The sequence below is a fragment of the Podarcis raffonei genome, chromosome 4 (assembly GCF_027172205.1).
Source record: "Podarcis raffonei isolate rPodRaf1 chromosome 4, rPodRaf1.pri, whole genome shotgun sequence".
NCBI classification, from domain to species: Eukaryota; Metazoa; Chordata; class Lepidosauria; order Squamata; family Lacertidae; genus Podarcis; species Podarcis raffonei.
In genome coordinates, this window is record NC_070605.1 from 18,807,128 (window position 1) to 18,832,844 (window position 25,717).

Below are 25,717 nucleotides of genomic sequence, written 5' to 3' on the forward strand. Positions count from 1 at the left end.
TTTCAGCCGGCAGATTACTTTTGCCGCGAGATGTGCTGCGGCGAGCTGTGTTTCTCGGGGACGGGGAAATGAGGTTTGTGATGAGTTGAGAATAAGCAGCACTCTTTCGCTAGATCCGTGATGGGGTGAAAAGGATGGTAAGTGACTCTTTTGATGCCACCCTCTAACTATAAATGTAGCTAGCAAAATGTTCATCATTAATTAGGGTAGGGAGGGTATGTACTGACGGAGAGATTTTATATTGCAAGGGCCCCTCTGAGGATGCAATGTGCAAAGCCTGTCCTATCATTAGAAGGGCAGAAGATGACGTTTCAAACTGTTTTTGGGTTTTTGGAACAGCAGTGCTGTTTCCATTCATTTGAATGAATGAATGAATGAATGAAAAGAAATCCTGTAACAAATAAAGTTACAGTACAAAACACCACTCTTTTTCAAATATATTCTTGAAAGTATTGTCATGCATGGGGGGAGGTTAGTCTGAATGCTTGGGCCCTCTTCTAATTCTTGGAATAGCCAGGCTAGCTTCTTCGTGAGGTAATAGCCTGGGTGATGGGCCATTAAGGGAATGAAGGAAAGGGCTCTGTGCAAGATCATCTCCTGGCAAATAGAAGGGGAAGAAATGGAGGCAGTGAGAGATTTTACTTTCTTGGGCTCCATGATCACTGCAGATGGTGACAGCAGTCACGAAATTAAAAGACGCCTGCTTCTTGGGAGAAAAGCAATGACAAACCTAGACAGCATCTTAAAAAGCAGAGACATCACCTTGCTAACAAAGGTCCGTATAGTTAAAGCTATGGTTTTCCCAGTAGTGATGTATGGAAGTGAGAACTGGACCATAGAGAAGGCTGATCGCTGAAAAATTGATGCTTTTGAATTATGGTGCTGGAGGAGAATCTTGAGAGTCCCATGGACTGCAAGAAGATCAAACCTATCCATTCTGAAGGAAATCATTCCTGAGTGCTCACTGGAAGGACAGATCCTGAAACTGAGGCTCCAATACTTTGGCCACCTCATGAGAAGAGAAGACTCCCTGGAAAAGACCCTGATGTTGGGAAAGATGGAGGGCACAAGGAGAAGGCGATGACAGAGGACGAGATGGTTGGACAGTGTTCTCGAAGCTACGAACATGAGTTTGACCAATCTGGGGGAGGCAGTGGAAGACAGGAGTGCCTGGTGTGCACTGGTCCATGGGATCACAAAGAGTCGGACACGACTAAACAACTAAACAACAGAGGCCCCTGCCTCAACTTGCAGGTAGTTAGAAGGACAAACGCAGAGTTGAGAGCTGAGAGTGAAGGGATGTGAGCTAGAATCTGGAAGAAAAGCTGCAGACTGGGAAGCTGGAGAGAGTCAGAGAGATGCTTGATTTCTGTTTGAATCCAAGGCTGCAGCTATGGAGTATTGAAGTATTAATACTGTGAACCGATCCATCATAGATTCAGGTAGTATATATGTGTAGAATCATAGAATTGTGGAGATCGAAGCGACTCGAAGGGTGATCTAATCCAACTCCCTGCATTGCAACCTCTGCTTGAAAACCTCCAATGACCAAACCTAAAACAGCCTAATTAGGACTAAGCCTGAGCATATTGCTGGGTTTAAAGCACATCCCCCCCCAAGAAAAAATAATATTGGGAACTGTAGTCTGTTAAGGGTGCTAGGAATTGTAGTACTGTGAGGGGTAACCTTACATCCACATCACACGTTTTAAGCAAATTTAAAACATTTGGTTTCCCTCTGCCCACCAAGAATTCTGGGAACTGGAGTTGGTTAACGGTGCTGGGAATGTAGTTCTGCAAGGGGTCAACTACAGCTCCTAAGATTCTTTTTTGGGAGAAAATGTAATTAAATACCATATTTTTTGCTCTATAAGACGCACTTTTTCCCTCCTAAAAAGTAAGGGGAAATGTGTGTGGGCTCCTATGCCTGGTGGTCCCTTCCAGCTCTACAATAAGAGTCCACCACCAGGACACTCCTCCTGCAGCCTGCACAAAACCCCACAAGAGATGCTGCTTCCAGCCCCTCCAAGTGTTCCTATTTTCCAGAGTTATGGAAAAATCTAGATGCAAGGCTGCTCAGTCACCCTGCTCGTCGGGCAGAGCCCGTGGGTCCCTGCGGAACAAAGGAGGATTCCAGCCACCAACCGGAGCAAATAGCTGAAGATCAAAGTTTATTGCGCAACAGGTTCAAAAAGGAATTGAACCCTGAGGGTGGGGTGACAAGGACTTTTAAAACTTTCCCACCATATCCCAGAATACAGTTCGTACAGCATCATTGCTACATCATTGCTACATCACTGACATGTCACCAAAGGGGAGGGGTAGACAGGGGTTACACTAGTTTAACCTTGGCAAACATCCAGACAAGTCCTTGGTACAAGATTAGCATAAGCAGACATGTCAGGGCAAGACCCAGGTATAAGATTAGCATAGGCAAACACCTCTGAAGTCCCACCAACCAAAGTACAATAGAACTTCCTTTGCACGTCTGAACCCCTTGGCAAGTCTGGTGATGGGATTAGGCTTTCCATGGCCAACAATCAGCTCAGCAATTGTCACCTCTGGGCACTTCCTGGGGTAGGGGGTGTGTATATACATGTCCTCACTGGCTAGGGGAGGTAGCAGGGAAAAGAGTCGTTTTTCCAAGGGCAAAATAGTGTTGAAATGGAGGAAACTGGCAAAGGAGTTGATTTTATATGATTGCTAAAGCTAGGTAACTTCCCTGAGCTGTCAAGTCGAAAGGATACATTTAAGCAAAATACTTGTAACATTTAACAACTTTAAAGATGTGCCCCCCCCCCCGGTAATTTGCGTAACACCAGGCACAGTCCCGAATTTACAGAAGCCGTCCCGGTTTCTGGTTTGGCCCTAGAATGTCCCTTGTTTCCTTAGGACATCCCTATTTTCAATGGAGAAATGTTGGAGGGTATGGAGTTATTCCACCACTGAGCCATCTGAAGGCAGCCTTGTGTAGGGAAGTTTTAAAATGTTTTACTATGTTTTTTATAGATGTTGGAAGCTGCCCAGAGTGGCTGGGGCAACCCAGTAAGATGGGCGGGGTATAAAGAGTAAAATTATTATTTGCATTATTGTTATTATTATTGAATAGGACACCCCTGTTTGCATCAGAGAATGACAAACCTAGACAGCATCTTAAAAATCAGAGACATCACCTTGCCAACAAAGGCCCGTATAGTTAAAGCTATGGTTTTCCCAGTAGTGATGTATGGAAGTGAGAGCTGGACCATAAAGAAGGCTGAAGAATTGATGCTTTTGAATTATGGTGCTGGAGGAGACTCTTGAGAGTCCCATGGACTGCAAGAAGATCAAACTTCTCCATTCTGAAGGAAATCAGCCCTGAGTGGTCACTGAAAGGACAGAGCGTGAAGCTGAGGCTCCAATACTCTGGCCACCTCATGAGAAGAGAAGACTCCCTGGAAAAGACCCTGATGTTGGGAAAGATGGAGGGAACGAGGAGAAGGGGACGACAGAGGATGAGATGGTTGGACAGTGTTCTTGAAGCTACCAGCATGAGTCTGACCAAACAGACTCCTGACAGGACAGGAGGACAGGAGTGCCTGGCGTGCTCTGGTCCATGGGGTCACAAAGAGTCGGACACGACTAAACGACTAAACAACAACATGGAGTTATTCCACCACAGAGCCATCTGAAGGCAGCCCTGTGTAGGGAAGTTTTTAAATGTTTTATTATGTTTTTTATATATGTTGAAAGCTTCCCAGAGTGGCTGAGGGCAACCCAGTCAGATGGGCGGGGGTATAAAGAGTAATAATAATAATAATAATAATAATAATAATAATAATAATAATAATAATAATAATAATAATAATAGATTGGACGCCCCTGTTTGCACCAGATAAATGCTGGAGGGTATGTCCTTCCCACCACCCGGCGAGAAAGGAACTTTCCCCGGGCGGAAAGTGGAGTTTCCGCGCGCTAGGACCTGGCAAGCGCCGCGCGGCGGCGATGTGCGACTTCCCTGCTGGAGCGTGTGGGTTGGCGGCGGCGGAGCGGGTAGAATTACGCTGGCAATCCCAGCCCCTTGGCCGCCTTTCCAAGGGACCGCTCTTGCTTGGCGAAGGAAAAGAAGGAAGATCTGCCCAGAGAAAGAGAGACGAAGAAAGCAAGAGGCAGACAAGAGAGAGCGCTCGGCGGGGCGAATACATGGGCCAACATTAGGACCCAGAGAAGCCGGCGATGATTTGGGCAGTAGGTAAAAAAGCTCCGCTGACATTCCTGGCATTCCGGCGCGAGGAAATAGGGGCTGTTTGGAGTATTTCGTGCGTGTTTGTTTGCTGCTTTTTCGGAGCGCCTGCAAACGGCGCTTTGCAGGGACGCAGCCTGTCATTTGCGCGCTTGGGGAGGGGGGGAGAGACACCCCTCCTCTCCCCATTGCTTCTCTCCTCTCCTCCCCTTCCTTCTCTCTTCTTTTTCCTGGGCTGGGCTGGAAGTGGGAAGCTGAGCCGCGCTCGCTTCGCGGGGTCTCTTGCGGGGAAACTTCGGAGCCAAAGAGGTAACGACGGAACTGTGCGCGGTGCGGGAGAGAGAGAGAGAGAGAGGAAAAGCCCGGGGCAGCCAGCGCGTCATCCTCAGCAGAGATGATGGAGAGGGGAAAGTGCGGAGTTGCCTGCCAATTTTAGGACTCCCCACCCCCCTCCACTCCCTAGGCATGGATGTTCATAGCGATCTGGAAAGCCAGAGGGGCTAGTTGTACTCTGGGAAACTTTTTGGACATATGGTAGGAAAGCTTTTCGTTTAGAGGGCCGGGGGAAAGTCCTGATTTCTGTAAAGTTGAATCCGGGCTGCTCCATAGTTCAGCTGACTGCATTGAAAAAAGTAGAGCACGGAGAGAGAGAGAGAGAGCACGAGAGAGCATGAGCAGAGCAGAGGAGCTGTCTCTAATTTAAAAGTACATAGTAATTATTTGTATCCTGCTTGGGGAGCTTTTCGATCAAGTGCCCTGTAAATATCCTAAATAAAATAAAGAGCTGATTTCGATAAGTGTGATATTTTTCTGCAGCAGAGCAGTGCTGCGGGTAGATGCCAGGAGGAAAATAGCAAGGAGGAAGGACATATAGTGCATTGAGAGTCTTCTTGAAAAAGCAGGGCACAGCGTGCCAGGCTGTTTTTCATTGCTTGACAGGAGGTTGCTGTAGCATTGGGAGGCTGCTTTAGCTTTCCCCCTCGGTTACAGCATGTATCAATGTGTGGTTTCCAAAATAGGTCTGTCATATGGTGGGGTTTTGCTCTGCCCTTAGGGAGATGATCCATGATTGCCAGGTTTAGCGCTCTTTTGAGGCTCAAGAAAAGCTGGTGGCTTGTCAGATTGGAGGGTTGGGGGAATCCAAGGTCAGGTGGTTGCCACCTTTTGTTTCTCTGGAGAGGCTCTTGGCCCCCAAAGAGGTTTCCAACAAGCAGGCATCCGTCCACACTGCAGAAGCATTTTCCATGTTGGGATTTGCTTGGGCACCCTATCATGTTGTCTGTCTGTTAAAAAGATTTGGCAACCCTTTCCAAGGGATGCAGTTATAAATGTATGACTGTGTGGCGTGCCTGGTTTCTGAAATGAACCAGGCCGGGGACCCACAAGCCTGAAAAGAACCTGTGAAGAACATGGCTTCTGAATGAGGCCAAGGCCCATCTAGTCCACTTCCTGTCTTCGCAGTGTCCAACTAGATGTCTGTGGGAAGCCTGCAAAGGAGGACCTGAGTCTTGCACCATCTTTTCTAGAAGCTCTTATTTGCGATTGTGGATGGGATGGAGGCTGGGTGTGCTTGCTCAGTTATGAGAAAAATCTAGAGGCGCCTTTGATTCAGTGGGAAAGATCTATCCCTTGCATGCAGACCTTCCTAGACTTGCCGATCAGAAGGTCGGCGGTTCAAATCCCCACAACGGGGTGAGCTCTCGTTGCTCAGTCCCTGCTCCTGCCAACTTAGCACTTCGAAAGCATGTCAAAGTGCAAGTAGATAAATAGGTACCACTCCGGCGGGAAGGTAAACGTTGTTTCCGTGCGCTGTTCTGGTTCGCCAGAAGCGGCTTAGTCATGCTGGCCACATGACGTGGAAACTGTACACCGGCTCCCTTGGCCAATAAAGCGAGATGAGCATCGCAACTCCAGAGTCGGCCGCGACTGGACCTAATGGTCAGGGGTCCCTTTACCTTTAGTTTAAAAAGGAGCTCAGTTGGCAGACCTGGGAAATACCTGGGGATCGGAGGGGAAGTATTGCAGGATCCATAGCTCCGTGGCAGAGCACTTGCTTGGCTTGCAGAAGTTCCCAGGTTTGATCCTGGGCATCTCCACTTATAAAACAATCAGGTACAAGTCGGTGGCAGGAAAGACCCTCTACCTGAAACCACATAGAGGTCCTGCTGGGCAGAGTAGAAAAAAATTACTAGCCTAGATGGAGCAATAGTCTGATCTAACACTAAGCCTCCTCATAGGTCTGCAACACATGCATTCACACTGCACTGCAAATGCTGCTGCTGCTCCTGTGTGTGCAACAGCTAAGGAGTCTTGACTACAAAACTGGCTGTGGTGGAACTTTGGCACCTAAAATCCTAAAACACCTGTGACCCAAATTCTCTGCAAGCATGCCACCTTCCATGCTGACCTACTCCTGGCCTTAAGATCAATAGATGATGCCCTCTTGGTAATTCCTGTGCGGGGTGAAGTGTGTGGTGTTGAGGGTTCAGGAGAAAGCCTTTTGTATCGAGGTGCACCTGGCCTCAACCCTAATATAACTTTAGGCGATTGGTTCAGGTGCACTTTTTTGGGTGGCCGGGTGGAGGAGGAGAGTCCTAACTGGACAAATTACTTGATTTGTTGCTGCTCCTATTAGCAAATGGTTGTTGATTTGTTATGTATTTGAGGGTTGTGTTATTTTCTGGATGTTACGCTTAGTTTTTATCTTGTCTAGTTTTGTTGTAAACTGCCCTATGGCTCATAACAAGGGTAGTATATAAACACTCCAAATAAATATTCTGATGCCCCAATACTGGCAAGAAGTTTAAAAAGATAAACTTCTTTCTGAGCCTGTACAATTCCGGGTAGGAAGCAACTCTGCCTGTAGGGTGGTATGTGATTCTACCAGTTCCGTTGACTTGTTTGTTTTTAGTGTATGAAGAGAGCAGGAAATATTTCCAATACCGCATAGTTTTCAGTCAACAAACATTGCTACAAAAACGAAACATGTCTTTTGTGTGGACCCTGGACTGGTCCCAAAATGGTATCATAATCTTCTCCATATTGCAGTAATGCAAGTGTGTGTGTGTGTCATTTGGTTAATTTCCAAAACATATTGACAGTTGAGATAAAATAAAAAAACAGTTCTTGGACAAGGTTTGTACATTGTACCATCCATGACACTGTGCTCCTCAAACCACTGATTCTGTAGAAGAGCCTGTTGGTAGACCAAGTTGGTATAAAGGGTAGATCAGTCTCCTTCAACCTCATGCCCTGCAGATTAAGTCAGTCTCCTGCTCCTATCAGCCCCTGACATCATGGCTCATGGTGAGGAATGCTGGGAGTTATGGTCCAACAACATCTGAAAGGCACCAGGTTATGGGGGTGGGATTGGGTTAGAGCATGGGACTTTGGGACTCTCTAGTTAGCAGCAAAGATTACTGGGTAGCCTTCCTTGGCCAGTCACTATCACTCAACTTAATCTACATCACAGGGTTGCTGTAAGGAAGAGGACCTGTGCTCCCTGGAGGAAGTGGAGACTATAATCCAGCCTTTTATTTAACATCTTGCCTGATATACAACAGCTGTGACCAGGCTGGGATAGCAAAGATAATAATAGTAATAATAATATTTATACCCGGGTGGCGCTGTGGGTTAAATCACAGAGCCTAGGACTTGCCGATCAGAAGGTTGGCGGTTCGAACCCCCACGATGGGGTGAGCTCCCGTTGCTTGGTCCCAGCTCCTGCCCACCTAGCAGTTCAAAAGCACATCAAAGTGCAAGTAGATAAATAGGTACTGCTCCGGCAGGAAGGTAAACGGCATTTCCGTGCGCTGCTCTGGTTCGCCAGAAGCGGCTTAGTCATGCTAGCCACATGACCCGGAAGCTGTATGCCGGCTCCCTCAGCCAATAAAGCGAGATGAGCGTCGCAACCCCAGAGTCGGCCACGACTGGACCAAATGGTCAGGGGTCCCTTTACCTTACTCTTAATCTCAGGGTTATGGGTTCAAGCCCCATGTTGGGCAGAAGACTCTGCCTCATTCATCTGCACCAATTCTGGACAATTCTATGACTCCAGGATTGGTTAGGTATGTGCGCTCATGAGAGAGAGGCTGGGGACAGGGATCTATCTTCTGAGCATACATCCTGGTGTGCTTGCACAAAACTTACACAGCGCCTAGTCTTGAGTCCTTATTCTGATTTGTTTGTGGTGAGGTTACACAACAATGCTAGTTTATTCTGATTTCATCCTTTCTGTTAATCATTGATTCCACACTTTTCAATCCATTTGACAATCGCCACCGAAAATAAATGAATATCGGGCCTTGTTGCACCAGAGCGATATAGCCCCTTAATTCGCTTCAGTTGTGTAAACTTAAATTTCTGGTGTGGAATTGAATCCCTCCCCCTCTGGAGTCAACTTGGGCGAGAGAGAAACTGAGACACAATAGCGGCAAAGAGCAGGGTCTTTATATCAGTAGCTCCAAGGCTGTGGGACAAACTTCCCTCTGTAGGTTTATAGCTCTCCCTCCCTATTGACTTCCCCCCAAGGGTGCAAAATAAAGGTCATTTGGCCTTCAGTACAGCTAGCTAGCTAGCTTGGTTGGTTGGTGCTGTTTCTGTTGTTCCCTGTCTACAGGTTTTGTTTCTTTTGTTTTTAGGCGTGGGGAGTAATTAGGATGTTTTTGTACACTGAGTTTGTGTGAAGGTGGCTGACAGGTTATTCTGAATAAATAATAATACAATCAGATAGTAATGTTTGTCCTAACAACAGGGCATCTGGCTCTATGTGGTTTCTGTGGATTCAGTTAAGTTTATTTACTTAGGCAGTTTTGCTATTTCCAAATAAATAAAATTAAGAGGGGCAGGGGAGTGTATATCCCAAACCAGGTCATTAATTAAAAACATATAGCACAGTGCTCAGTTTAAAAATGAAGTTTATAGTATGTGCTGGCCATCTGTCATGAGATTCCTGCATCGCTGGGGTTGGTCTAGATGACCCTCCGGTAACTTTTCAGCTCTATGCTTCTACCATACTGGCATTTCTGCTTTTACACCGTTATTATCGCTACAACTCAGACTGCTGTATGTACCCTAAATCTCTCCTGCATCTAGCCAACCCACCTCCAAATTCTGCAAAATTTTGTTATTCAGCAAGCAGAACCATGTAAAAAAGGAAATATTTGTTCTATACCTTTCTCCCATCGCTGATCTTGATATTCTTAGAGCAGAGTTTTAACCACTCTCCCAGCTCAAGATAATAATAATAAGAAATAACAACAATACTTACAGTAATTACCATTCTGTGTATAACACACTACAGTTTAAGTTGCTTTGTAATAGCGGGCACCAAATCCCTTTCAAAGAGTCAGATATGAATGGCTAGGATTGCTTTTTTGAAACAACCCTCGTGCAGCGGGAATGGTGTGGTTTGCATAAGAAAAACCACACACTGGTGTTAACAATGGGCTGGCTAATTGCAGGAACAATTCTAAGTAAATGATCCTAAAAAGGTCTTTCCTTGGCAAACAGCCTGAAAAAAGAGAGAGAAAAGAGCAGGCAGACTCTGTGTTGACTGCTCTAAATGCCAAACATACAAGAGGGATTATCTTCCATTATTTACTTCCAGGGTTCTTTCTCGTTGGAAACTGCAACTGAGGTTAAAAGGATTCAGGCCGCAGCTCAGTACAGAGAAATCTAGTTTGGTGCAGATGAATGAGGCAGAGAGCATTTTAGCACACTTTGCACACTAAAGTGATATGGAAATGATTGGCAATGATGACTATAGTGATTATAGTATTCTTATTAATAAGCAGGGTGGGTTTATGGGTGGGCTGGGTCCTGACTAACAGTGCAATCTAAGTTCCATTCAGTTCAGTGGGGGTTATTCCTAGGTAAATGGGGTATAGCATTTATTTATTTACTGCCGTATTTTTCGCTCTATAACACGCACCCGACCATAACACGCACGTAGTTTTTAGAGGAGGAAAATCCGTAGGCATGCCACCCGTAGGCATTCCCTCCATAACACGCACAGACATTTCCCCTTACTTTTTAGGAAGAAAAAAGTGAGTGTTATGGTGCAAAAAATACGGTATATTTCTAGGCTGCCCTTCATCTGTCAGGATCATGCGGCAGTTAGCCATTGCCCTCATGTTATTCTAACACGAATACTTCAAATTTTTTTGCTGTATTTCCTCTGTTTTTGGTATACAGTGGTACCTCGGGTTAAGTACTTAATTCGTTCCGGAGGTCCATTCTTAACCTGAAACTGTTCTTAACCTGAAGCACCACTTTAGCTAATGGGGCCTCCCGCTGCCGCTGCACCGCCCGAGCACAATTCCTGTTCTTATCCTGAAGCAAAGTTCTTAACCTGAAGCACTATTTCTGGGTTAGCGGAGTCTGTAACCTGAAGTGTATGTAACCTGAAGCGTATGTAATCCGAGGTACCACTGTATTCAGAGGCATGCCCTCCCTGATCCTAAAGATAGTACATTATTATTGTTAGTATTATTAGTATTAACATTTCTATACCCCTTTTTATTTTTAAGGGGGGGGGGAAATCTCTATCACGCCCCAGAAGCATTTCCCTTCATTAATTTGTCTAATCCCCTTTCAAATCCATCTAAGCTGGTGGCCATTGGCCACTTCTGCTTTCTTCAAAAGATTAATTTGGTAGTTGTGATGTTGCACCAGACTATGCAGGGGTACGTGCTCAAAAAGCCCATCTGAGCCGATGTGTGGGTGGATGAAATGAAATACTACAAAAGACTGCTTTTATACTTGTTTCTTGGAACATGAGCCAGCTGTGTGTATGGTTTAAAAAGTGTAGATTCCGTGTTAGCGTTCTGTGTTTTATGCTACAATGGGTTTGTTTAAAAAGTAAAATTAGCTCCTGAAATGAACAAGGACACATTCAGAATAGTAATTTATAATCTTGTCTGTGTCGTGCTACTCATAACTAGGTTATTCCTCTGTAATAAACAAAAATCAGCCCTTATTCCCTTATGGGGGGCACAAGAGTCCTTATAGAGTCCTTTGTAGGTTCTCCATCGGCTGGAGAAAATAACAGAGGCCAACCAGAAAATACTGAGAAGCAAAGCAGCTAGTAAGCCTGATCTTTATTGACTGTTGCAACAGGGTGCTCCCCTCACACGCAGGAAAGGAGGTAAGACCCAGAACAAAGGTGTGCCTGACCCTTATATAGACATTTTAAATTCCCCGCCCTGGAGTTCAATACCACCCCCAGAAACATCATACCTACATCACAGAAAGGGGTGTAGCTCAAGACCACCCCCCAGATACATCATACCTACATCACAGCAAGGGCAGTCTACAACAGAAATCTGAGTGCGTTGTTTATCTCCTGTCTGGCAGGTTATCTGTTAATAGTCACTTGATTGGATTACCTGGGGAGCCTGGCCAGTCTTTTGTAATGATAAATACTTAGTTCCTGAGCCAGGTCACAGGCTCACCCTATTCAAACACAGACATACCCTTAAGACAGGATTTGTGAACAAAAAGACAATGGAAAGGCTTCTCCATTTTCCTTCGACCTTGCAGAGAAATATTTGAGGTCAATTTGGGAGGGACAAAATGGTTTCTGTGGGGTTCCAGACATGTGGCCTATATATGCAGCTATATATATATATATATGTGTGTGTGTGTGTGTGTGTGTGTGTGTGTATAACCTTAAATTTTTTATTTCACCACATAACTGTGTGGGTTTGACACAGAAAGGTGTAGAATGAGCCCAAAATTCAGAGTGGGTTGGTTGTAGCTGGCCTAGCTCTGCAGCCTTGGCCTAGCTCTGAGGCAGGTTTGGTTTAGGTGTGGACAAGGATTGGAAAGTCCAGGAACATGGGTATGGGGAGGGACTTGGGCGTCAGGCACCGGATCAAGCAGTTATGGAGCAAAGGGTCACGGGGCAGGCGCAGAGAGACATGCAGAAGGCTCTGGGGTAGCAGCAGAGGGTTGGAGAGGCCAATAGCCGCTGTCAGGTCAAAGGCAAAGGGGACAGCCCAGGATCCACCATCTGAGGTAGCAGTCAGGAAGTAGGAGAAATAGGGGAGAGTCTTTGAAGTCAAGTCAAGTTGCTCAAGTTCGGCTTGTTGTGTCTTGATGTCTTTTAATGTCAGCTGACTCTCTTCAGGCTTGAATTGCAGCCTAGACGGCATCCATTTATCCCAGGCAGCCCCAAACTCGGCCCTCCAGATATTTTGGGACTACAATTCCCATCATCCCTGACCACTGGTCTTGTTAGCTAGGGATGATGGGAGTTGTAGTCCCAACACATCTGGAGGGGTGGGTTTGGGGGTTCCTGGTTTATCCCAAACTAAGGCCTAGTCTGCCCAACTTCTTGCAGGTTTTGTTGGAGTGCTGGGGATCCTTCTCCACAGCCCTTTTAACGGCTCCAATGTGGTAGATTACCCTCTCTCATCTCTTGGTCATTCTCTGGCATGACAAAGAGCCAGGAGACCAGAAATTGGCTTTCTGACCTGCCTCAGTGGATGGCTGAAAATCTACAGCAGTCAGTATTTCACATGTAAATTGTTGACAGTGTAAATTTTTGTGTGTGAAAAAGTGCAACATAAATGTTGACAGTTGCATAAATATTATATTCAGCATTCGCTTATGAATGTCCACAAAGTAAATCAGGATTGTCAGCATTCAGATACAGTCACCAAATTGCTTAATATGAATGATGAGTACCTTGCTTGTGTAAGATAATGTTTGCTGATATCTGTTGGGTGTATAAAATGTTGTGTTATGTTGGTGAGATGTCCCTGAGCACTTGTTCCCTAGTGGTATGTATGTGGATTCTAACATGCAGTTTCAAAGTCTTTCCCAAACCCCATTCCCCCCCCCTTTTATTGGAAAACACAGTCACAAATACAGTGGTATCTCGGGTTAAGTACTTAATTCGTTCTGGAGGTCTGTTCTTAACCTGAAACTGTTCTTAGCCAGAAGCACCACTTTAGCTAATGGGGCCTCTCGCTGCCGCCGCACCGCTGCTGCATGATTTCTGTTCTCATCCTGAAGCAAAGTTCTTAACCCGAGGTACTATTTCTGGGTTAGTGGAGTCTGTAACCTGAAGCGTATGTAACCTGAAGTGTATGTAACCCGAGGTACCACTGTGTATTGAATTCTGGTACTGCAAAGTCCAGGAACGTTTCAGCCTTACTGCCCTTGGGAGACAAGCCTTCTATATATCCCAGTCGGGATTCAGGCCTCATCATGGAACTGAAACTGCCTTGGTCGCACTGGTCGATGATCTCCGGCGGGCTAGGGACAAAGGTGAGAGCTGTTTCCTAGTTCTGCTGGATCTCTCAGTGGCGTTTGATACAGTCGACCATAACATCCTTCTGGACCGTCTAGAGGGGTTGGGAGCTGGGGGCACTGTCATACAGTGGTTCCGCTCCTTCCTCCTGGGCCGTGTTCAGAAAGTGGTATTGGGGGATGAGTGTTCAGACCCCTGGGCTCTCACTTGTGGGGTGCCTCAGGGTTCTGTCCTCTCCCCCATGCTTTTCAACATCTACATGCAGCCTCTGGGAGAGATCATCAGGGGGTTTGGGCTGGGTGACAAGATGGAAGTACTGTTTTTGGGGGACAGGAGGCGGGCTGGTGTGGAGAACTCCCTGGTCCTGAATGGGCTAACTGTGCCCCTTAAGGACCAGGTGCGCAGCCTGGGAGTCATTCTGGACTCACAGCTGTCCATGGAGGAACAGGGCAATTCTGTGTCCAGGGCAGTTGTCTACCAGCTCCATCTGGTACGCAGGCTGAGACCCTATCTGGTTGCGGACTGCCTCGCCAGAGTAGTGCATGCTATGGTTATCTCCTGCTTGGACTACTGCAATGCGCTCTACGTGGGGCTACCTTTGAAAGTGACCTGAAACTACAACTATTCCAGAATGTGGCAGCTAGACTGGTGACTGGGAGTGGCCGCCAAGACCACATAACACCTGTCTTGAAAGACCTACATTGGCTCCCAGTACATTTCCGAGCACAATTCAAAGTGTTGGTGCTGACCTTTAAAGCCCTAAATGGCCTCGGTCCAGTATATCTGAAGGAGCATCTCCTCCCCCATCGTTCTGCCTGGACACTGAGGTCCAGCGCCGAGGGCCTTCTGGCAGTTCCCTCACTGCGAGAAACCAAGTTACAGGGAACCAGGCAGAAGGCCTTCTCAGTAGTGGCGCCCGCCCTGTGGAATGCCCTCCCACCAGATGTCAAAGAGAACAGTAACTACCAAACTTTTAGAAGACATCTGAAGCCATCCCTGTTTAGGGAAGCTTTTAATGTTTGATGTATTACTGTATTTTAATATTTGGTTGGAAGCCGCCCAGAGTGGCTAGGGAAGCCCAGCCAGATGGGCAGGGTATAAATTATAAATTATTATGATTATGAATATGGCTGGGACACATCTGGAGACTTAGCATACCTGGGGTGGACAGGTTATTTAGGTGCAGTGGCTCAGTAAATGGCTTGGACAATTAGTTGTCTGTATGTGTGCCTTTACATATAGTGGCTTGGGGTTAGCTAGCATAAGGAAGCTCATGGAAATAAAGTTTCCCATGTCCTCCTCTCTCCATCACTACATCTGACTTTGTTCAGGGCCAAGTAACCCTCCAGAGCAGGGGTCAGCAACCTTTTCCAGCCGTGGGCCGGTCCACTGTCCCTCAGAGCATGTGGTGGGCAGGACTATATTCTTTTGGGGGGGGAGATGAACGAATTCTTATGCCCCACAAATAACCCAGGGATGCATTTGAAATAAAAGTACACATTCTACTCATGTAAAAACATGCTGATTCCCGGGCCGTCTGCTGGCCGGATTGAGAAGGCGATTGGGCCGCATCCAGCCCAAAGGCCTTAGGTTGCCTACCCCTGCTCCAGAGAGTTCATAGGAATATGCAGTCAGCTACAAAGGGATGGGAAGCTTTTCTTAAGGGCACCATGATCAGCCAATGTAACCCAGCTAGTTTTGCCATGACTTGATGATTATTGTCTTGCGGTAACATAGAGGCAGGATTTTCACTGGTGACACCAGTGTTGTGGAATGCTTTCTCTCTTGAAACAGGAGAGGCCCCCTCTGTGTTGGCATTCTGCCGGCTCCTGAAGACTCACCTGTTTAGGCAAGCATTCCCCTGAACTGAACTTGTGGCTTTATTGTTTTAACTGTTTTAATTGTTGTATTAATTCCATATCGTATTATTCCAGATAGCTTGGTCCCACCCCCAACCTAAATCCTGGCTTCACCCATGATTCCTACATTACAAGCCTACATAGCTTTTGTAAGATATTTCCAACATGCTTATCTGAGTTTGATGAAGTTGGTTGATTTGGCGGTATACATAGGGATGAGATACTGAGATCAGCTGCATGAAACCAACTTGCCTCTTTGTTCAGCTGTGGCGTGTTTCCAAACCAGCTAACACCTACATTGTGTCTAGGAGAGTAAGGCGTGTTAATGTTAGCTGCCCCGAGGCCATAGGAGAGCCGTCTTCTCCTATCCAGGGTGCAATTCTGATTAAAAGGATGTGAGTCAGCTTGAGCTGGATTTACGGCTGTCTCTCCAGATGCTAAGGCTGGCCTCCTTCCCCATAATTCCCAGCTTAAAAAACAATGCTATAATAAAACTCTTGCCCCCTTTCATCAAATGATTAAAGAATAAAAGGGAGGGGTTTTGCAATTTGAGAGACTGGGGAGAAGGGAGAGGGAAGCAGTTTTAGAAGGCAAGAAATTCATTTGTATTCATTTCCTACTCTGCATCTGATACAAGAATCCCAATTTCTGTGCATGATCACGCACACATACATTTTGGTGAGATGTAATGTGCCACTTCAATAGTTTGCGCACCCAGACTCCACTGAGATAAGCTGCTTTCCTGCTGCAATTTTTTTTGGTCAGTAGAATCAGATTTGTGAGGGGTTTCCAGGCTGATTTGCTTGCTGTACTCGCTTAATCCGTGATCAGTTGATCGCTCACTTGACTACTGGATTACATGGCTTGATTGCTTTTTGACTCTCAGCAAAACGTATTGTTACAAAAGTAATGTGACACCCCCATGTTCTGCAAGATTCCTGGGGGTTCCAGGCACTCACCAAGGGTCTGTGTTCCTTTGGATAACTGAGACATGGCAGATAATGCCATAGCTTTAAGAAATATGGTTTATTCACCCATTTATACCTTCAGTCTGCCTGCAGGGAGTCCAGATCTTACAGCATGTTCATTTCAGGAGGGGTTTGTCCCCCACAGCAGTGCAGCCAGCCTTCAGCCAACCTGCCCAAGATGGATCCCAGTCTTTCTTATTCCTTCTTCCCAGAACACCCAGCTAAAAACTCTTTCAAAGCCATTGTTATCTCTTTCAAACAAACCAAGGAATGTTGTCTGTGCAATTTCATTCTACGGTTCTAAACTTATATGGTTACTGCAGTAGATAATGAAATCAAGAGAGGGACATATTCCACTGGGACTGCCATAAATTCAGCAGTCTGAATTTAAATATTACGGTGTCGTAAGACAAATCGGGCGTGTTTTCTCTTATATAAATTGTCAACTTGCTGCAATAGAGAGTTTATATCCAAAAAAATAAGCAAAGAGCACATTCATGAATGGCACTGTGAATGGCTTTTCCCACTAATGCTTTTTTAAAAGTGTTAAATTAGTTAAAATAGCATGTAAAACAAGGAATGGGCAATATTAATTCAAAACAATAGTTTCTGGAAATTAAATTTCCTTGTGCAGATGCAGGCAATATATCCATATAATCAGTTATTCTTGTGACAGTGGCCTCTGGATAGTATAAATGTCCAGCATGTTATTTTACCACCTGTTGTCCAGATTTAAAGTTTATGGACAAGAACATACTTTATATACCTAATTGTACTGCAGTAAGAGGTGTATGAGCATCATATATGTCTGTGTGGTATTTTGGACATAATAGGAAACTTGAATGCTCCTCCGTCCTCTCCTCTTACCTTACTGTGAGGAGATCAGAAGCTTCCACTTCTCCATTGAAGCAAACCACAGTTCCTTGAGTTCAAATGTACAGGGAGCTATGGTTTGTTAGACCAAACCCAGATTAAATCACAGTTTTACATCTTGGCTTGTCCTGAACCATATTTTAAACAAGGGATTGGATTTATGTTGGACTCCAACACCCATCAGCCCCATCTAGCATGTCCAATGATAAGAGATTAATTGTCAAGTAATTGTAGTCCAACAACACTGAAGGGCCGCAGGTTCCTCAGATCCCCAGACTGAGATACTCTGGATTGTTTAAAACAGAAGTTGCCAATCTCCTTGTGGGCACAAAAGAGGAGAAGGTTAGAGGCTGTGGATAAGCCTGAGGCTTGTTCATGTAATGGGAAAACCTGGTTTCCTACTGCATCTGAATTGACGCTATGTCTGTTTTGATCAAAAAATTCTGAAACCAACCAAAAGCAATTTGCTTGCATGCAGTGATGTAGTTTTAATATGTTGCTTGTGGACATAAAGTTCAAATTCTAAGCCCACCCAAGTCCTAATCCAAGGCTGCGATAGCTTGGGAACTAAGCCATTAGCAATCAGAAGAGCAGTGAGTCACTTGGCTTCAAAAACTCCATTGTAATTCTAGAGCAGCTTAACCACTGACCAGCGATGTGAGTTTTCCTTGAAAATTTAGAATTGGAAAATACTGGGAGCTGCCAATAAATGAATGACCATTTATCTATCATCTATTAAGTCTTTGAACGCTTGCCAATATGGCCTGGGTGCTTATCCTGTCCGTGACTTCCCTCTTACAGTTCTGTGGCAAGGTTGTGTTGTTTGCAGTAAAATGTGTTTCTGCATGCAGCCTTTTATGTAGACAGACATCTGAAATGATTCACTGCGAAGTATGTATACAACGGATGTCTTTGTTGGGGGTTGTGAAACAACACTTAAACATAATTCAGAAACCACAAGTGTGAATCACTTTAGGAAAAGTGTTGGGGTATTTAAAAAAAACAAAAACGTGACTAGTTCATGGATAAATATTTTCTTCTTTTTCTTTTCTCATAGGCCTCCCATCCATTTGCTACACTTCCAGTACTCCTGCCCAGATACTGGAAGAAACTGGCTGTTTTTACACAGATCCTCAGCTGTTTGGTAGCAGGCGGGATGGTTCACCGTTAATGATAGACTTTGTCAGCGATACTGAAAGTAAGTTCTTGGTGCTTGTAAAAAACCCTGCTTTCTAGCTGCTTTTGTCAATTGAGTTTCACACTGGTTTGTTTTTGGGGGTTTTTTTTTTGGACAAATAGCTTTCTTCAGATCCTTGTTGACGTTGAGCCTTGCAAGTGGATCATTATACAAGGAGAATGGGACCCAGGTGCAGGACAGAGAGGGCACTTAGGTTTAATCAGAAGCAATTTGGTCCCTGAAGATCAGAGGTGGGGAGTCCCCAGACCACAGCCCAAATTTAAACCACCAAGCCGCAGCATCTGGACAGAGGTCTCATCAGTCCACCCCCCCCTCAAATGATGCTCTTACATCCCTCTTCCCTTGCACCTCCCTATTTTGTACTGGCCTTACCCCCTGATCAACAGTTGAAATTCACCAGGCGCATTTTCCAGCTTGCTGTTGTCTACTTGAGACCAAGTGAAGATGCCCAGGCGCCAGGACGGCGTTTGACGTCTCCACCATCTGGAGGTGCATGACTGGGGAGCATCGGATCTGTTTTCACACACTTGCAACACATCCTGTAGATTTCTACCCGTTCTATTTCATCTGAATTTCAGGAGCCCAAAGGTTGTACAGTGGTTCCTCGGGTTACATACGCTTCAGGTTACAGACGCTTCAGGTTACAGACTCCGCTAACCCAGAAATAGTACCTCGGGTTAAGAACTTTGCTTCAGGATGATAACAGAAATCGTGCTCCAGCGGCACAGCGGCAGTGGGAGGCCCCATTAGCTAAAGTGGTGCTTCAGGTTAAGAACAATTTCAGGTTAAGAATGGACCTCCGGAATGAACTAAGTACTTAACCCGAGGTACCACTGTATTGAAAAATATGACTTTAGAGCTGTCTGGCCCCAAAATGACAACGAGGCATTCCATTTTGGCAGCTGTAACCCTGGTTTAAGGCGCCATTTGGCACTTACCTTATATATCTGAGTTTCTAACGCTGCACCTGACATTTGGCTGAGTAATGAACTCAGGTTGGCAGTAGGATAATTGATGGAGGAAAAGGCCATGCAGGATTTCTCCATCTTCCTCATTCAAAATAATCCAACCTTTCCCTTTTTTGTGTGTCTCTTTCTTTCTCTGTCGGCCATCTTTTCTCTTGCTTCAGCTGAAGACCCCCCTTGCAACTTCCACCCCCCGAGCTTCCTCCAGGTTTCAGAGGTGGAAATGAGAGGTTCGGAGGACGTTGCCCCTGGCACTGTGTTACAGCGGTTGATCCAGGAGCTGCGCTATGGCAACCCGAGCGAGAACATGAACCTGCTGGCCATCCAGCACCAGGCCACAGGGAGCGCGGGACCATCCAACCCCACTGCCAGCACGCTGCTTTCTTCTTCCACGGAAAACCTGGTGCCCGAAGACCCACAAATGGTCCAGCAGTCGGCCCGGCAGGAACCACAGGGCCAGGAGCATCAAGGGGACAGCACTGCGATGGAGAAGCAGCCCAGGGGTGCCCAGCCTCAGCAGAACAATGAAGAACTGCCAACTTACGAAGAGGCCAAAGCCCAGTCTCAGTTTTTCAGGGGCCAGCAGCCCAGCAGCGCTGCTGGGGCAGGTTTTTACATGGCTGGAACCTCCTGCCCGAAATCCAGAACGGAAGGGAGGCCGACGTTGGCCCGGGCCAACAGTGGGCAGGCGCACAAAGACGAGGCGCTCAAGGAACTGAAGCAAGGCCACGTGCGATACCTTAGCGAGAGGATCATGCAGTTGTCGCTGGAGAGGAACGGCACGAAACAGCATCCGCCCGCCTTGGGGAGAAGCAAAGGGTTCAAAGCGGGAGGGCCGTCCCCTCCTCAGTCCACCAGCAAAGGTGTGGATCCAAGGGGGCCGCCGCCAGACTACCCGTACAAAAGCAAGCAGGTGGTCTCTCCGGTGAGCAAAGCTCAGGAGCACGGGATGTTTTTTAACGACCAGCATTCTGGAGTCATCCAGGAAGTGGTGATGCCCTCCTATTCAGCGTCCCAGGCAGCGAGGAGCGAAGTAGCTGTTGTCCGTTATCAGCCTCCCCCAGAGTATAGCCTGACTAGGTAATGTTGAACTCCTTGCCATCTTATTGCCTTTCTTTCAATCTTTAGGGGGATGTTTTGCTTTTTTCCCTAAAGTTAAGTAAGACTCCAGACTCAGGGTGGTTTTCAGTAGGGCTGGGAGATATATTGAAGTATCATCCATACCGTGACAGTGGTTTCATAATTTTGGACCTGGCAATATGTTGCAAATCATGATGTGTGTTAGGGCTGGGCAGCGTACCATCCAAAACTGGTTTGAAGTTCATATCATGATAGCAGTTGTATAATTTTTGACCTGGCAATATATTGCAAATCATGTGCGTGTGTGCATGCAATGCAAAATCATGATGCAGGAAAAGCTGGGAAGCCAGCCAATGCTTTTACATAGCTCTATCTTTATTTCAGATGTCGTGATATTTCAGTACAGTTGTACCTTAGTTTTTGAGCAGCTTAGTTCTCAAACGTTTTGGCTCCTGAACGCCGCAAACCTGGAAGTGACTGTTCTGGTTTGTGAACTATTTTTGGAAGCCGAACGTCTGATGGGGCTTCTGCGGCTTTCGATTGGCCGCAGGAGCTTCCTGCAGCCCATCAGAAGCCGCACTTTGGTTTCTGAATGTTTTGGAAGTCGAACAGACTTCCGGAATGGATTCCATTCGACTTCCAAGGTATGACTGTATATCACAATGTTTAGCTGGTGATATATCGCGATGTTGAAAACTGGATATTTCCCAGCCCTGGTATTCAGTTATGCAGTTACCCTAGTGCAACAACTCTTAACTACTGTGCATAACATAATCTCCTCACCTACCTCTCTCCCCACATGAACCCTAAATGTGCTCCAGGGGTTCCCTCCACATTCTGGAGCAGATTTAGGCAGGTTGCAGGGAGAGGAGCACTTGGGTAAGTTACATTGTCCAGCTCAAAGCCATTGGCTCTAAAATAATACTGCCCCAAAGGGCAAAACAAACCTTTTGTGTACTGCTTGTGTACATTGTAGATGTGCAGCAGGAGTGTGTTGCTTATTCCTCTTCTTGCATGATTTCCCTCCTTCCTCCTCCCCACCAACACAATCCTATCGCTGCGTATCTTCCCTCTACTTGATGTGGTGAACATGCAACTGGGACCCAGAGGAGTTAGAATCCCAGGAGAGAAGCAGTGGGCAAAGGGGTGGGAATTGCTTCTCCCTGCTGTTTTACCTCTGCAACATGATGCCTTCCTCCTGCTGTCTTTCTAGTGGGAAAAGCGTTGGGTATATTTGTAGGCCACACTCCCAGGTTCAAGTGGGGGCAATGGGCGGTAAGCTCTGTGCGCTGAGTTTTTGGATCAGGTCCATAGTGCTTTGCAGCAATACGTTTCCTGAAATGGCAACCTGGGACACAGCCCCTCGTAGCTCCTTGGCTGCTGGTGTTGTGTTCCTGAAGCGTTTGCATTCCATCTGATCAGCACATGTTTTGAGTCTCGGGCAACAACATACGGAGAGTTGGGTGTGTGTTTTTCCAGCCAGAAAAGCACGGCTTTCAAGAGAAATGCGAAAAGCCCTCTTTATGTAAGCGAGGTAGCAACAAGGGAATGAGGAGAAGGAAAGGAAAAACAGGGTCAGCTTCGGGTTACAGTCTCAGGAAGTTGTAAGAGGATTCCATCTGCAAGTCTCCTTTCAGACGGAGGATTTTCCAGGTGTCAGGCACATGGATTCCGTGCGCCTCACACTCCAGTCTCAAGCCATGTGTGCTGAATGGGACATCTCCTCCGGTTGTGTAAAGACCAAACCAGACACGACGTCAGGAAACCTGTAATCAGATTTCCTGAATGTGTGTGCTTTTAAGATAAAAGCACCAAAGCCCAGTGGTAAAGCACATGCTCTTCATGCAGATATCTCCATGGCACCCCCAGTTAGAAGGATAAAGTAGTGGGGTCAGGTGTGGGATGCTTTGGCCCACAAAATATTGCTGAATTGGAAATCCCATCAGCCTCAACAAGCGTGGACAGGGATGATGGGAGTTGTAGTTCAGCAACATCTGGCGGGCCAAAGGTTCCTCACACCAGATGGTAGTAGATCCAGGGCTCTTTTTTTCTTCAGCCGGAACTCACTGGAACTCAGTTCTGGCACCTCCCAGGGGGGTGCCATTCTAAGAGAATGAGGGAGGTGTTCATGGTGAATTCCGGCACCTCTTTCCCCCCCCGGAAAAATAGCACTGAGTGTAGTCTTCTCAGCCTGACTTCCTAGAAGAAGAAGAAGAAGAAGAAGAAGAAGAAGAAGAAGAAGAAGAAGAAGAAGAAGAAGAAGAGTTTGGATTTGATATCCCGCTTTCACTCCCTTTAAGGAGTCTCAAAACGGCTAACATTCTCCTTTCCCTTCCTCCCCCACAACAAACACTCTGTGAGGTGAGTGGGGCTGAGAGACTTCAGAGAAGTGTGACTAGCCCAGGGTCACCCAGCAGCTGCATGTGGAGGAGCGGAGACGCGAACCCGGTTCCCCAGATTACGAGACTACCGCTCTTAACCATTACACCACACTGGCTCCTAGAGAGCCTCTGTTTGTCAGAGAAGTCAATACTGGGCTAGTGGGAAAAATTATCTGACCTAGTATAAAACAACTTCCTATATTTTGGGTGGGAGGGGGATAGTTCTATTAGGAGCATCCGGAGGTGATTTGTATCAGGGAATTTATATCAGGTGATTTATATCAAAACACCACTAGCCTGTCTCTGCAGCTAGCTGCAATCTGATTCAAGGACCTCCACAGCTGTTTTGAACTACAAGGGGTGCCAGTCAACGTGGGGGAAAGCAGTATGACACTGAACCTTGCGTGATTTCCATTCACCTCCTCCCCTAGGTGAACTGGCAACTCACCCTAGGCAAGCAGCAAATGGCAATGGAGGTTTATAAAAAAAAGAAAACCTTTACAATGGAAATGCTGCTTCTTATTTGGTTCAGGGTTAGTTGTTTAAAAATAAGCTGTCGAAAGAGACCGGCTATTTGCTGGGTGCCTTTTTGCTGGCGAGAGAGACTGGCTATTTGCTGGCAGGGAGAGTTAGTTCTTTCTAAAAGGGGTTGGCTTGCTATGGTGAGGTGTGTCAGTCGCCTTGTACGGACAGGCTGAGACTCTGCGCTTAGCAGTTTATATATACAATCTGAGGGAAAGGCTTCAAAGGCAGATCTGGGACAAATGTGGTTTGTAAACAGGGGAAGGGGCACTATTTGTCCCAAAGAGGAACATGTTTAACAGCTGCACATCTAAAGGAGCAATACAAACCTCAAAGAAAGGTTTGCTGGCATGTTCGCATGAGGCCATGACTATTTCAGCCCAACCTATGCAGAACACAGTCCCCTATTTAGTGCAGAGTACAAGGCCTGGTTCTGTTCTTCTAGCTAGGAGCAGGACTGTGTTTGCTTGTGTTCCCACATGATTGCAGATAAAGTGGCTGCATGCACAGTTATACCTTTAAAAGATATTCAAAGCACATATCCCCATCAGAGAATTATGGGCACGTTGGTTTGTTAAGGCTTGCTGGGAATTGTAACTCTATGAGGTGTAAACTACAGTGCCCAGAATCCTTTGAGGCAAAGAATGTCCTTCAAATGTGTTTTAAAGGTATACTGTGTACTCAACCACATCTTGCGGAATTTAGTTCCCTGAGAGTCTCATCATTCTTTAAAAAAAAACACTAACCCCACCAATTGCTGTCTGTTGTTGCAAGAGGCAGGCTTGAAAAGAGTCTGGCAAATTCCCGCTGAAATTTCAGCTGCCAGAGAAATCTTGCTGAATAAGCTTTCCTAGTGGTCAGTAAGATTTCCCAGAATTCAGTATTTCTATATAGAGAACTTGAGAGAAAGTCGCCTCCTGCTCTTTTGCGTTTCCTCCCTTGTCTGCAACTAAAACCTTTCCCCATATTTGTCCCATGCTGACCTCTCCCTTTCCTTACTCTCTGCTTTGTTGTATCTCCAACTACTGGAAGTTGGATTGTAAAGTCCTTGGGGCAGAGACTTTTCCTTAAAAAAATAAAGTTATTCCGTACATGCATAGTGCTATATAGGTGTCGAGTTATATCACTAACTAATATTATTATAACTGGTGGGGCCTGCAACAAAATGTTGCAGCATGGAGTGCTCCCATCCACTACTTCCACCCTTTCTATCCCTTGCCCCCAATAGAATCCTGTGGTGGCACAGCATGCTCAGTCTTCATTGGGCTGTTCTCTCCTCCCCGCCCCTCAGAATTCCTTTTGAACTTCTTAAAAAGTCTGCTGATACCTCCCTCTTGTGTGCAGGTGGTACTGTTTTGGCTACATAAAAATCCACACTTGGGGAAAGTGTTTCACTGTTCATGAATGGGATAAAGGTAAAGGTAAAGGGACCCCTGACTGTTAGGTCCAGTTGTGGCCGATTCTGGGGTTGCGATGCTCATCTCGCTTTATTGGCCGAGGGAGCCGGCGTACAGCTTCCGGGTCATGTGGCCAGCATGACTAAGCCTCTTCTGGCGAACCAGAGCAGCACACGGAAATGCCATTTACCTTCCCGCCATAGCGGTACCTATTTATCTACTTGCACTGCATACTTTGGAACTGCTAGGTTGGCAGGAGCAGGGACTGAGCAACGGGAGCTCATCCCGTCACGGGGATTTGAACCGAACCGCCGACCTTCTGATCGGCAAGTCCTAGGCTCTGTGGTTTAACCCACAACGCCACCTGCGTCCCATTCATGTATGGGATACTAAGCACCAATAAGCAGTCACTTCTGGCAGACTGATTGCTCACACTGCCGATGATCCGATTAATCTGTTCCCACCACTCATCTGTTTCCCCCTCCCATACAGCCGTCAGTGCCAGTCATCTTTCCCATCCCTGCAACAGCAGCACAGCCCGATGTCCTCACAGGCCTCCTCTCTTACTGGCCCACTGCACTCTGCCTCTTTGCCGCCCCTCTCGATGGCCATGGCGTCTCAGTCCCTGCCTGCAACTCCGCCGAGCCAGCAGCAGGAGCAGCCGCTCCCACCAGATGCCTTCACTATAGTCCAGCGAGCCCAGCAGATGGTGGAGATGCTCTCCGACGACAACGAGGCCCTGCAGAAGGAGCTGGAGGGCTACTATGAGAAAGCAGATAAACTCCAGAAGGTGCGTGGTGTGGTTGAGTGGGACTGGGCTTTGCGTCTTGATCCTCTTGGGTGACACAAGAAAAGTGTCCTGCGCCACTTGCTGATGGGGATGAACAGCAGTGCCTGGTTTGGCCCAGAATATGATAAATTGAGGGACACGTCTAAATTGGAACTTACATAGTGCAGCGGTGTGGGACCCAGTAAAGGTCCAATTCAATAGCAT

General features: G+C 46.5%; 1 protein-coding gene across 6 annotated transcripts in view; it reads left to right on the forward strand.

Annotated features, from left to right (window-relative positions):
* The window catches only part of AMOTL1 (angiomotin like 1), an 80,138-nt gene that overhangs the window by 23,827 nt on the left and 30,594 nt on the right, over positions 1-25,717 (forward strand). For 3 of the 6 annotated variants that reach the window (XM_053385641.1, XM_053385647.1, XM_053385644.1), the window contains 3 exons: positions 18,238-18,378; positions 19,508-20,423; positions 25,216-25,513. In XM_053385641.1, the coding sequence (XP_053241616.1) occupies positions 18,238-18,378; positions 19,508-20,423; positions 25,216-25,513 (1,355 nt within the window). Of the gene's footprint in view, positions 1-3,992; positions 4,231-4,271; positions 4,531-18,237; positions 18,379-19,507; positions 20,424-25,215; positions 25,514-25,717 lie in introns of those variants that run through there. The other 3 variants (XM_053385642.1, XM_053385646.1, XM_053385643.1) reach the window with 3 other exon arrangements.